Consider the following 13,696-nt stretch of genomic DNA (forward strand, 5'->3'; position numbering starts at 1 on the left):
TTGTTACTTGTATATATTTCTATTCTTTACTTTATTTTTGTAAATAATACTTTATTATTTTAATTCTTTATTTGTTTATTCAATTGTATATATTTATTCTTTATTTTATTTTTGTAAATAATACTTTTCTTTATTTGTTACACAATTACAGGTGTACCCTCAATCCCCGGAATAGAACGATCCCTATTTGCTTATACTACTAACGATATTTTCAGGGTTAAATTATGCGCTTGCTTTGAGCGCATCAATTAGTTTCGGAGTTCAAAACTTCCACGAAATCTAAAATCAATAATCTTTAGACCAAAACAATGATGTTTTGCGGACACTCTTAGTCCGAATATTATGAACACTCTTAGTTCATAATTACGAACGCTCTTAGTTCGTTTAGCGTGAATTTCTTGGAATTCCGCTTTTGATTGTAAGTTCCCGAGAAAAATAAAGAGAAGAAGAATAGAGTAAAAACTCAAAAACGGGAACTTTTAGTAAATATTACCTTGGAATAATATTGCCGGAAAAAGTTGTCCAAAAGTTGCCGGAAAAGTTGTCGGAAAGTTGTCCGAAAGTCGCCGGAAAAGTTGTCGGAAAGTCGCCGGAAAAGTTGTCGGAAAGTCGCCGGAAAGTTGTCCGAAAGTCGCCGGAAAGTTGTCCGAAAGTCGCCGGAAAAGTTGTCGTAAAAGTCGCCGGAAAGTTGTCCGAAAGTCGCCGGAAAAGTTGTCGGAAAGTCGCCGGAAAAGTCACCGGAAAGTTGTCGGAAAGTTGTCCGACAGATGTGTCGGCAGCAGCTCGGCAGCAGCTCGGCAGCAGCTCAGCAGGTGGCTCGGCAGCTACTGCGCAGCTGCTCGGCAGGCCTTCGGCAGATGCTGCGCAGCTGCTAGGCAGGCCTTCGGCAGGTGCTGTCGACAGGACTCGGCAGGACTCGGCAGGAGCGCTCGGCAGCTTTCGGCAGATGCGCTCGGCAGCTTTCGGCAGATATCGGCAGGACTCGGCAGGGCTTCGACAGCGGTTCGGCAGCGGTCCAAATTTTCCGTTGGCCGGTTCTGGCTGTTTCCGGCCGGTTCTGGAGGTTCTGAAACCGGTTCTGAGCTTCTTGAATCAAGGGCTTTGATATGAGCTAGGGTTTGGAGGTTTTTTGCAAGTTTGAAAAAATGACTTCGATCGGATTATGAACTACCTCTCCTCTTTTCAATTTCGATTCTGATTCTAGAGCAATTTCGTGCTGATAACGTGTTTGAGGACAAGTATGAAATGATAAACAGAGAGAGAGAGTAATGTTTCTGTGAGAATAGAGATTCAAGTGTGTTTATTCATCTCACACAAAGAGGTATTTATAGGAAAATATTACAAGTGTGAAAGCTCAAAGAGTAACTCAATTTGATAACCTCTACATTCACAGCTGCAGCCTTCTATGGTGGCTGTGATGATGATAAAATGCCATGCTTGTTGCCCTTTGGCATAAAGCTTGTCACACAAGTCACAATACCTACATTATACACTCAAGTACCTATTTGTATACATGATATAGACATTTATACTATGACTCATGTTTTGTACATGTGAATCATATATACTACAACACTTGGCATGATTTGATACATTTTTTTATTTTTTTATTTCCAAGTCTTGGCATGGTTTGCTACATTTTGAAGTCCTTGACATTTTTCATTCGTGTTATATGAAACCTTATAAACCTCCACTACTAGAATAATGTTAATAGACATCATGTCATAGACATCGGTTAGGAATTCAAGCGATGTAAAAGAGATTTCTAACATCAGTTCTTGGAAATCCGATTTCTATTTGTATAATTAACATCAGTTATCATTTTTGACCGATGTCTGTGTTTTTTTACAAAATTTTGAGAAAGCGCGGAAACGACTAAGGATGAGGCGGGGGAACAAAATTTCATTTGCCTCCAACACTGAGTCAGCTTCCCACGCGACAATTCTCTCTCAAACCCTAGACACCATGACACCCGACGAACACCCGTCCTCCTCTTCCTCATCCTCCACCTCCGACCAGCACCCGACTGCTCTCTGCTGCATCCACCGCCTCCACTCTCCTCCTTCTCCGCCTCCGCCTCCGCTATCTTCCTCCTCCTCTTCCTTTGGCACACCTGTTCTCTCATCTCTCTTCTCAAATTCACCAGATCTGCCAAAGACGCAGTCCACACCGGAGCTCCGCCTTGCCCCTCCTCCTTCTCTTTTCTCCTTTCACCCCGACGGTATCACTTTCATCTTTATCCTCTCAATTTTGCTTGAAATTCTCTTCATGTTCAGTGCGTTTTCGATTCCTTCGTTGTTGGTTTTCGATATTGCAATGGGTGTTTGTGTAATTTGGAGGTGATGGAGTGATGGGTATTGGGTAGTCGATGATTTGCTGATAATCTGGTAGTTGTTGATGGAGTGATGGGTATTTCGTTTCTGGATTGTGTTTCTGGGTTTTGGGGGTTGTGTTTGAGGTATATGTAATGGGTTTTGAGGTAGCTATAATGTGTTTGAGAAGCTAAGCGCCTTCTTCTTCTTCACAGAGAACTAGAAAGAGAACGGGAAGCTTTCAAGGCCTCAATCATCTTCTCTAGGTAATAATCAAACCTCTCTTTCAGTTTTTCTATTCAATTGGAATTGATTTTCTTGCAGCAATTGCAACCAGAAACCGTCATTGTTTCAGTCACTGATATTATCTCTGCAACATCTTTTTACTCAATATGGTTTGGTTTGTAGGTCTCTTTACTCAATGTGAAATTTTAGGATGTCAATTTTATGTGCATTAGTTGAAAACAGAATACATGTAGATCACAAGGTTGTTCTGCAGTAAATATATTTGCAGTTGTGTTAATCAAGAATCTCGGTAGCAATTAAGCAACAAGCTAAGGTTCAGTTTAACTATCTTGTCTTTGGTTGCTCAATATCAAGTAAAGGTGACACCCTTGTTTGCGGTTTCTGTTAGACCTGGGATTAGATTGACTACATTAGTTTTGGAAGGTGAAGGCTAGGTGATAGCTATTAACTCAGTACTGGAAGGTGAAATTTTGAGGAGAAGCATTAGTTTTGGATGTAGAGTGAGAGTGGATACATTTGAGTAGTGGTTGCAAGGAAGGGAAAGATGTTTGGAACTCTTCTTTGTACATTGGTCTTGTGGAAATAAAAACTGTTATGATATAGTTGTGCTCTGCGTTTCAGGGGTCTTTATCGAGCTTATTCAGCAGATGCAAGTAAAAGGTGCGCAGGTATGGGTTTCTTTGATGCCTCTCTTTATGGTCCTTTTCATGCTGGGGATAATTTGTTGATTGTCCAATGGTCATGTGAGGACACAATAGAATTCAAAGATGCATCTGCAAGTGTAATTTCAGGCTAACCTTTCTTCTTCTCTTTGAAAATCACCAACAATATCTTGCTTAAAGTCTGATTGAATTTGGTTTTTGCAGCTGATATTTGATCTTACCGCAAAGAAACTTATCAGTTATGACTCAGAAAAGTGCTCGGAGAAGAATTTACGCAAAAACTTCGTTGCATTCATACAAGGATTGATTTCCTTCCTTGTGGACATCCCTGGAACAGCTTATCACAAATGTTTACAGGTAAGCCTAAATCTGTTCCACCAGTATCATTCATCAAATTCACAACGCTAATGAGTACAAAAATTGAATATTGATGTCGGAAACAATTGTAGTCTCTTGGTGCTGACCTTCAACAATTTCTCAGGGTAGGAAAAATGCAATGAGAATGTTGGTAAACCTGCTACAGGAAAGACGAGAAAAGCCGCGAAAGCAGCCTATAGATTTTTTTGATCACGTGCTTGAAGAACTCAAGAAAGAGGAAACGATGTTAACAGAAGAAATTTTTTTGGGTTTAATGTTTGTACTGCTTTTCGCGAGCTTTGAAACAACTTCCCTAGCTAGTTCAGACCATCCTGCATTGCTAAAGAAATTAACGGTCTGTACAAACTCTCTAAGCATTTCAAACCATACTAATTGCTATAGCTCGCTGTTGTTAATATTTCTATCTTATGCTTTTGACAGGAAGAGCATGGGATGATCATAAAGCAAAGGGAAAATGCTGATGCTGGACTTACATGGAAAGAATACAAATCAATGACATTCACATTTCAGGTGAGTCTCACACGTTAACTGTCAGTGGTCAAAAGGGAATGTACAAAATCATTTTCTGTAAAATGTTTTGGTTTACAAACTAACATTATATATCAACTTGCAGATCATCAACGAAACAGTTAGACTGGCAAATATAGTTCCAGCTATCTTTCGCAAAGCAATAAGAGAGATACAGTTTAAAGGTATGCAAATCATAATATTTAGTGTGGGATTCCAACTATAAAAAATCAGTCACACACATGCACGAATATCATCCTAATTTGACATATTATACCTATTTGTCTGATTGCAGGACATACCATTCCAGAAGGTTGGGCAGTAATGGTTTGTGGAAGGTGAATTATTCTTCAGCTTTCTTAATTGCTTTATCCCTAATGATATCTATAAAGGAATCTAGTTTGTTAAATATTCATTGTTCCTGGCAGTTTAACACATTGGGGTTGCTTCCTACACATGCATCAGACTGGGTTTCATCCTGACCCCTTGCTCAGGTATTGTTTATCCTTCCCTAAACAATTAAATTTCATCTGGAATGTGGCCTTTGTTCCATTTCTGAGGGATGTGAACTAAATATTAGGTAATACCTCCTGGAATGGAATTTCATCATATTATTCCACCTGCAGATGGTGATGCAGATGTGAAAGGGGAAAGAAATGATGATAGTACTGCTAATCCTGACCGGCCAATTTGTAAGTTAATCTTTGTTGGGTTTCTATTCTAAATAAATTGTTTGAATTTTCATCGCTTTATTTAATTATGCGTCAGATAATTACATGTCTGGATGTGTTGAATGTAGCTTAGTTTGCTGCTTTTATTGCTTACCAAGTTTTTGATTTTGTGCTCTTCATCCAGGATATAGAACTTAGGGGACTATAAAACTGGCCTCTTTCTTATATGTTTGAAGTTTTGCACCAAGTTATTGCATGTCCACTTGGTTTTGGTTTTGAAATTTGAAATTGGCCTCTTTGACAGTGCCTTGGTATTGATAACATAGAGTTGAGTTCACCAAATGTTACTTGTACCGAGTCTACTCTTTGTCGAAATTCTGATTTTTTTGAGTGACCATTAAAGTACTCTATGGGTAGTATGAGCTTAGACAATGCATTTCTGGTGGTTAATTTCCTCAATGCAGCTTTAGTCCTCATAGCTTAGTTAAATGATACTAATGTCAAGGTTGAGTCAGTGGAATTTCAAACTTTCTAGTTGATGCTCATGCAATAAGATTAATGTAAATTGTCATGAGGGAATAACTGGTACATGTGGCTTTGATTCACGAATGATTGATGCTTCAAGACATGGGACAGAGGATGGGCAATTGGTTTTGAGAGTCGCTTTGCAGGTTTGCTTTCTTTCTTGTAAATGCTACGCATAGATGAATCACTTCACAGGTCTTTTGTCAAATGCTTGATTCTGTAAATTAGCTAGCTGTTATATACGAGATGGATTCTTTGTTTGTATCAAATGCTTGACTTGTTCAGTAGAATACTTGGAAATTACTGTACTTGTTATTTGAAAACTAATTTGCAGAGGGTTCTCTACTGCTTTTCACTCTATATAAAGTTGTTATTAACGTCTCATTCAGTTAAGGACGAAAGGGTATTCTACTGGTGTTTGAGATTTTAACCAAAAGAGACCTCTAATTAATTAGTCTAGGATTAATGAAAGATGCATCTGAAACCACCAAATTTTGCGATCCAATATTGCAGGAAATATTGCTTGCGATCCATAGACAATTAATTATCTATGGTTGCTTTTGCAGGAAATATTGCACTTTGCTTTTGCAATCTCATTCTTTGCATCATTCCCAAGAGGTACAGTTTCTGTGATCCTTTTTTTTTTTTGTGGTATTTACCTTATATCCCCACACAATTATCTGCAACTTGAACTCTGCTTATATATTAGATTTATCTTGTGGTTTTAATACAATTAACGTATGGTTAATGTTTTTTTTTTCCTTTCTTCTGCTTTTCTCTTTTGCAGGTTATAGCTGCTATCACTTACCAAATAGTTCCCACTGACCCACAGTACGCTGAGATACCTATTGCTGCTGTCAGTTCAATGTACCAACACAAGGTCTTTCCTCTATGCGTTTGCCATCTCTTATTTGGTTGCTTGTGATTATACTCTTGTTTCATGTAGGGCTGTTGTATCTCTGATAATGTGCTTGCATTTGTAAAAATGGCAACACAGTTACACCCAATGACCACTTCTAGTTTTGAATACCACCACTTAATGAAAATTTTCCTTAACAGTTCATGCAATCTGTGATCAAACTGAACTTCGAAATCAGCAAGAAATTTCCTTCTCCATTTTAATTGCATTATGCTGAACTTTTTGAGTTCGGTGTTGTAGGTTTTGGGTATTACCTTTAGGACTTGTGTTCTCCCCAGGCCCCTATTTTTTTAATTACTCTTCCTTGGAATGCTATGAATTCTTATTTAGAAATCTCATTTAGTTTTTTACTGGTTGACTCATGTACAGAAGTAATTTCAGGGATTTGGTAGCTCCTTGCTCCTGGAATTGAAAAAGAGACTTCAAAGTGTTGGTAAATGCACAATATTCTGTTGGGGAGACAAGGAATCTGAAGGGTTTTGGCTCAAACAGGTAATTAACATTTTTTGTTCTCAGGATCAGAGTCGGATCTTGTAGTTGTATTTTCTTGTTGATTTTGTCGAGTGTTATTTGATATATCTTCTCTCCAACGATTTGGGCATTGATTTTACTTTTTTGCTCTTTTAGATGAAGATGCAAATTTTACTTTTTTCTTCATAACTACCATAAGAAAAAATATTAGTGTACGGCCTTTTTGGTTGGGAGTTGATGCAATAGACATGATCATATGAATATAGTTTGGAACACCTGTAAAAAGGCAAATGGAGCACTGAAAATTGTTAGTTTCTGGTACCGTGATAATCAACTCAAGTAAACTAGGATAATTTTTGTGCTTAAAATGATTATTTTCATGTTTCAACTTTCAAGGTAAAGAAAGTTGGTTGTTCTGTTTTATTCCAAATGAAGTAAACTATGCAGCTGAATTTGATAATATAAGATGAAAATCCAAATGTTCTGTTCAGGCTAATTCTTGACGATGATCAGGTCTAAACTATCATTTGGAATGTGCTAACATATAAGATGAAGTGCGTGTTTATGCAAGCAGCATTTCTCTTTGTGCTGACAGCCATGATTTTATATGTTACCCAGATCAGAATGACAAGGATTTGGATTGGACGAGTGAGAGGTAGGATCTTGAAGGAAAGGAGCTAAAGCAAGAAACTACTTTGCATGACCTGGAGCTGGTTTCTTTAGTTCACAGTCATGTCAATGCTGCAGAGCAATACGATTTTGAGTAAGGCTAGATTTTGCTGACCATTTTGTAGATGTAGTGATATCAGGATGAATTGTGAACAAATTATACTGCATGTAGTTCTTGCAGTAGTGGTATCTTCTAGACTAGCCTTAAAGTAGGTTAGGGTTTATTGTGCAAAACTTTTGAAGCTTCCTCAAGCTCTAATTTTGGATAGAAATTAATGCAATTCCCTAATATTTGAATTTCATGTTATTTGTGGATAAGCTTTCTAGTACCAAATACAGCACGAAAGGGATATAATAGTAGTTTGAATTCACAGACTGATGTCAAGAAAAGAAAAAACATCAGTTACTGATGAAGAACTGATGTCAAAAAACAGAAATTACATCAGTTTGAAAATAAAAACCGATGTCAGAAAAGAGAAAATACATCAGTTTGGAAACAAAAAACGATGTCAAGAAAGAGAAAATACATCAGTTACTAAATAAAAATTGATGTCAAGAAAGAGAATGTACATTAGTTCTTAAACAAAAACCGATGTCTAGCATTACTATGGACATCAATATATAAACAAAAACCGATGTCTAGCATTACTATGGACATCGATATATATAAAAAAACCGATGTCTAGCATAAATATAGACATCGATATAGACTAAGGAACCGATGTCCAACATAGCATTGGACATCGTTCTTCTTCAGGAACCGATGTGTAAAATATTATCAGACATCGTTTCTAAATCAATAACGATGTTAAAATGGATAATTGTGTTGTTAGACCTATATTTCATTAAGCATCTAATGCCAAAATATGAAGGTTTGACAATAGCTAAACACACCAAAATGGTGATCACAATAACGTTTTTACATCGGTTTTGAACCTTAAACCGATGTCTCGTTGCAAAATAGACATCAGTTGTGAACCGATGTCTTAGTTTTGGCGATCTTTAACATCGCCCACTAAGACATCGGATTTTTTTTTTTTTAACATCAGTTGTGAACTGATGTCTATGAACTTTATCCTAGTAGTGCTCATTGTTCAACAAAATTGTGTTTTGACTCCCGCTGCTAATATGCCAATATTTGAGCAATCTCCTTTGCTATGGTACATGAGTTTCAATAAAATTGTGTTTTGTCAAAAAATATTTGAATGGGTGAAGGGAGAAATGCTATGGTCCCAAGAAGTCGAAGCAAATGCTTGTTAAATATCCGCAAGCGATTATTTGCTCGAGTCAAATCATGAAACAAATTGACTTCAAAAACAGTATTCATGGAACAAGGTCAAGTAAGAACTAGTAGAGAATGAAAAACATATTATGACATGGAAATTATTCTATGAACTGACGGTGTAAATGACCAAACATTTATAAGATGATCTCAACCCTTGATATTTATAATTAATATTTTTATTAAAAACCCAAGAGTGTATTTAATATAATATAATCTAACCATCCATTTATGTCGGTGCAAATGCACGTTGGCGCACTGAATCCCCTGAAACAGATGAATATCCGCAAATAAATTGCTCAACCAAAAGCGCTAATTTTTTTTTTTTTTTTACAGTAGTATCATCATACCATCAACTCTTATCTATTACTAATTTTTCCTCAATACTAGCATGAGTAGTATCTAACCTCTAAACCATTCTTTTGCTGATTGTAGAGCTCAACAGTATGCTGTGGTACCATAAACAATTCATACATATGCTTAGTCAAACTGAGAAATGTGCCTGGCTTCATTTTCCTCATTTTGCCTAATAATCTTCACTTTACCTTGGAATATGGAAACTTTTAGTTTACGTTCATCTATCAACTCAAAAACACAGACATCACCTAATACCAGATGATTGTCCTGCTTAAATGCTTTCCAACCAGGCCCTGAGAGACTTGCTTGCACTCGGTGATGGCTGTGTTCACTGACAAAACACTGAGCAGTCCAAACTCTCTCCTCTGAATTCTGTAGGATCACATTGCAAGAAATGCCTGGTTTGCATAGATGTTCAGCAGCAAATGATGCACTTATGTGCTGCAAATGTGAAAACGATAAAAGATTGTTAATTCTGGAAAGATATGCAGCATGTTACTCCTTGAAGGAGTGTGTTCTCAAATGTTCAGGAGAGCTTACCGCAAGAGAGAGGCGCATGTATGTAGCTGTCATATTGAGCATAAAAATTGGCTTGTCAGATTTGAAACTAGTAGTTGTGAGAAGATTATTTTGGTCTTCATCAGCTGAGGATCCAGAAGAAACTGAATTGGCTCTAGCTTCTAAGTGGGCAGGAGGCACCTCTTGATTAGCTCCTGGCTTTTTCCCTTTTAGTGTTACATCAATTCCTGTTTGATTCCCATGGTTAGTTCAACACAAATGATGTCCACGACAGATCTCAAGAGGAAGAGTGATAGAATTTTCAAATGGAACTTACAAGATTTCCACACATACATACCTCCTCCATGAATAGGGTAATCTATTTCCATATCCTTTTCCTCAGCTTGCCTATTAATCTTCACTTTAGTTCGGAATATGGAAACTTTGAATGTACGCTCCTCTATCAACTCGAACACACAGATATTACCTTTTACCAGATGATTGTCCTGCTGAAATGCTTTCCATCCAGCACCTGAAAATCTAGTATATATTTTCTGATCTCTATGTTCGGTGGCAGTGCACACAGCAGTCCAAACTCTCTCACCTGAAATCTGCAGGGTCACATCGCAGGAAGTGCCTGGTCTACAGAGATGTTCCTTGGCAAAAGATCGATTTATGTGCTGCAAATATGTGAAGGATAAAGAGTTGTCAATTACTTAAAGATAATGTAGCAAGCTGCTCCTTGAAGGAGTGCATGTTTTCATTACAGAAATGGGAAAGAGCTTACCGCAAAACAGAGTTGTATGTATGAAGCACAGATGTTAAGCATAAAAAATGGCTTGTTAGATTTGAAACTGGCAGTTGCAGTAAGATCGTTTTGGTGTTCATCAGCTGAGGATCCGGAGGAAATTGAAGCGGCTCTAGTTTCTAAATGAGCAGGAGGCATGTCTTGATTAGCTCCTGTTTTTTTCCTTTTTGGTCTGCCATCAACTCCTGTATACACCACACCCATAATTAGTTCCACAGTCAATGATGTCCATGGAACATCTCCAAAGGAAAATTCTAATAAAAATTCTGAATCTGATTGAAATCCAAAAATGCATACCTCCTCCATGAATAGGGTATTCTAATTCCATATCATTCCACTGAAAAACACGTACTTGGAAATGAGAATGTTCGCCTTCATAGCTGAACACTGCAAAGTAGCCTTCATCTAGCGAGTAAAAGTTGGCAAACTCTTGCCATCCCTTGTTTAACCACATTCGGCCACCACGAGCTGATCTTCTCAAATTCAATTTCCATGGTTTTTCGCAGTTTGGAACCTCGAGGAATATATGATCTGCCATGCAATTTCTGTACTTCCTCACAGCTGGCTCTGGAAGTTCCTGTATCATATACAACAAAGCATGTGCCATAAGTCCATAACATCATTTAAGATGAAACCAAGACCAAGGGCATTTAAATCATCAAGATGAAACTTAATCAGATAATGTAAATCAATCAGTATGTTTGATAGCCTAGCCAAATCAAGCCTCAAACTCATTCGAGTACTACACTTATCAACAAAGTGTTTGGATTAGCGCACCTATCATTGCCAAAGGATTAAAACCGGAACCACAATTTGATCATAAAATGCATTGCAAGCAGAAATTTCTAACTTCTGACCAAATCAATTAAATGGCAGAAAGTCACAAAGTTATTACAAAGAGAGATGTACCAGGATAGAAATGCTTTTAACAAGAAAGTGAGCAAAAAAAAACATGTAATTGCTTCCTCCTCTTTTTGTTATTGTTCCAAATGAGAAGGTCAAACATATAAAGGTCTCAACTTTCAAGATTAAGGGACATAAGTGCAGAAAAATAATGTAAAGGAACTTTCAAGCTGCAAAAAGTTCAGGACAGATTGTCTGTCTCTTTTTGTTTTTGATGTTTTTTGTTTTAACTTAAAAAAATTTCAAGCTTTAAGATGATGATGAGAAAAGAATCAAAGATATGTTTAAGTTTACCACCTTCCCATCTAGGAGATCGTCATCAGTAACAATGTTTAAGAAGAAGCTTGGATAGTCCTCCGGAAAGGCAGGTCCTTTTCCATCTCTCTTGCCGGAAGAAGCCATTGCACGTGAGAATGTACCTTCAAAATGGAAGTAGGCATGTCTCCATCAGTTACTGTTTCTATCTATAGTGGCTGGCAATCAGCTAGTATTTAATTCCCATGATTAATTCAACACAATAATGTCCAAGACACATCTCCAAAAGAAATGTATCTCAAAAGGTCTAAACACTAACTTACAGAAACACAACAAAGTCTCAAAATACACATACCTCGCCTACGAATAGGGTAATCCATTTCCATGCATTTCCAATGAAAAATGCGTACTTGGAAATGGGACTGTTTTCCTTCATAGCTGAACACTGGAAAGCAGCCTTGGTCTAGTGAGTAAAAGTTAGCAAACTCTTGCCATCCCTTTAGTAACCACATTCGTCCACCAAGAGCTGATGTTCTGAGTTCGACTTCCCATGGCTTTCCACAGTTAGGCACTTCAAGGAATAGATGATCAGCCATACAATTTCCATACTTCCTCACAGCTGTCTCTGGAAGTTCCTGCACATTTTTGATATGTTACTCAGCTTGAGATGAAAAGGTAAAGTAATGTTTTTATCATAAACAAACATACATGTAGACATCATTGTGCAGCAACCAAGACCAAGGGCATGTAAAATCAATTAAGATAAAACTAAATTAAACAACGTAGATCTAATGACCAGCATGTTACATAGCATTGCCAAATCAAACTCATCAAATTACTACACTTAAGACTTGGCCACATAATATATAGTGGTAAATTCAAATAAGATTGCCAAACCAAGTCACAAAATGATGAGAACACAACTAACAGAACAAGACAAAAGGCAGACAAACCCAATAAAGTTGAGAACCTGTTCGATTGAATTTCAAAACAAGCCTCAAAAACTCATTACATACTGCTAAAAGCCTTGTCAACACCAGCATTGCAAATGTACATCTACCATAAACTGAACTATACTGAACTTAAATAAACAGAATGCCAACCAAGCTACAAACTGAAGAGAATATACAAAAAGCAGATCAGGTAAATGCAACAAGTTACCACTACCCATTCCCTACTAATGTTTGGATTGCCCCATCTACAATTGCAAAGGACTAAAACCAAAACCACAAATTGGTCATAAATCGCAGAACTTTATCACTTCCGAGTTCAGACCAGATTAAAAGGCAGAAGCAGAGTTGGTATGAGTAAGGGAGATGTACAAGGGTCAAATAAATAAGGAATAGAAGGCCAAGAGTCCAGGACGGTTCTCTTTTACAAGAACGTGAAGAAAAAAAAAATGCAATTTCTTTATTTTATAACTATTATTATTTATTTTTTCTTTTCTTTTTTGGGTAAAGATCTCACCTTTTAACACTAAACATGAGAAATTAAGCAAATGTATATTCCTTCCAAAAAAAGAAAAGTAAAAGGCTTCAACTTTCAAGCTGCAATAAGTTTAGCAATTAAGCAGAGATGCTTTTTTTGCTACCGAATATGATTAAATAATATAGAAAAGGCTGAAACTCTTTACAAATGGAACAAATGCATGTTTCTAGAGGTTTTCAACTTGATTTCTAGCTAAATAAGATGGGAAATTAAGTAAATGCATGTTTCAACTTATAAAGTTACAACCTTTAAGAACATAGTAAGGAAAAACTAAGCAAAGATTAAAGCTTTACAACCTTCCCATCTCTGAGGTCATCATTAGTGACAATCTTTAAGCAGAAGCTTGGAAATTCCTCTTGAAATTTTCCCTTTCTACATCTCTGGCTGGAACAAGAAGATAACAGACGTGAAGATGTAGCCATTTGAAGCTCAAAGATTCAAACTTTGAAGGCCTTTTGTATTTGGAGGAGGCCTTATTTCAGGTCTGTCACACTACGTACTACTCGGTCTACTCTGCCAGAGTCGATGAAACCTTGCAAATGAAGCATTTACTTCCTTGGCAAATGAGTCCAAAGCTGTTCTGAACGTGAATCTTCACCGTTCGTTTAAATTTTACATCAACGGTTTAGAATTGGAATCAATATGGACAAAAGAAGTGGGAATGACCACTTTACCCTATTCATGTTCCAACAATAGCCCCCGTGAAGAATTGTGCTTGTAATATCTACAACTAATCATCACTTAT

At 37.2% G+C, this 13,696-nt stretch overlaps 2 protein-coding genes across 2 annotated transcripts in view; one reads left to right on the forward strand and one right to left on the reverse strand.

Annotated features, from left to right (window-relative positions):
* The first annotated feature begins 3,205 nt into the window (after window positions 1-3,205).
* On the forward strand, window positions 3,206-7,662 carry LOC112176191 (cytochrome P450 87A3). Its single transcript, XM_024314010.2, has 11 exons — window positions 3,206-3,339; window positions 3,425-3,577; window positions 3,702-3,932; window positions 4,019-4,108; window positions 4,212-4,290; window positions 4,401-4,443; window positions 4,534-4,599; window positions 4,732-5,919; window positions 6,089-6,181; window positions 6,602-6,712; window positions 7,310-7,662. The coding sequence occupies exons 1-8, from the start codon at window positions 3,229-3,231 to the stop codon at window positions 4,736-4,738; spliced, it is 780 nt and encodes a 259-aa protein (XP_024169778.1). The 5' UTR covers window positions 3,206-3,228; the 3' UTR covers window positions 4,739-5,919; window positions 6,089-6,181; window positions 6,602-6,712; window positions 7,310-7,662.
* Window positions 7,663-9,122: 1,460 nt separating this feature from the next.
* The window catches only part of LOC112176409 (putative B3 domain-containing protein Os04g0346900), a 29,730-nt gene continuing 25,156 nt past the window's right edge, over window positions 9,123-13,696 (reverse strand). Inside the window, exons 2-7 of the mRNA XM_024314318.2 lie at window positions 11,506-11,627; window positions 10,603-10,882; window positions 10,285-10,490; window positions 9,856-10,177; window positions 9,540-9,745; window positions 9,123-9,440 (exon numbers count right to left, since the gene is read on the reverse strand). Of these exons, the coding sequence (XP_024170086.2) occupies window positions 9,123-9,440; window positions 9,540-9,745; window positions 9,856-10,177; window positions 10,285-10,490; window positions 10,603-10,882; window positions 11,506-11,627 (1,454 nt within the window). The remainder of the gene's footprint in view (window positions 9,441-9,539; window positions 9,746-9,855; window positions 10,178-10,284; window positions 10,491-10,602; window positions 10,883-11,505; window positions 11,628-13,696) is intronic.

The sequence above is a fragment of the Rosa chinensis genome, chromosome 7 (genome assembly GCF_002994745.2).
Source record: "Rosa chinensis cultivar Old Blush chromosome 7, RchiOBHm-V2, whole genome shotgun sequence".
Taxonomy (NCBI): Eukaryota; Viridiplantae; Streptophyta; class Magnoliopsida; order Rosales; family Rosaceae; genus Rosa; species Rosa chinensis.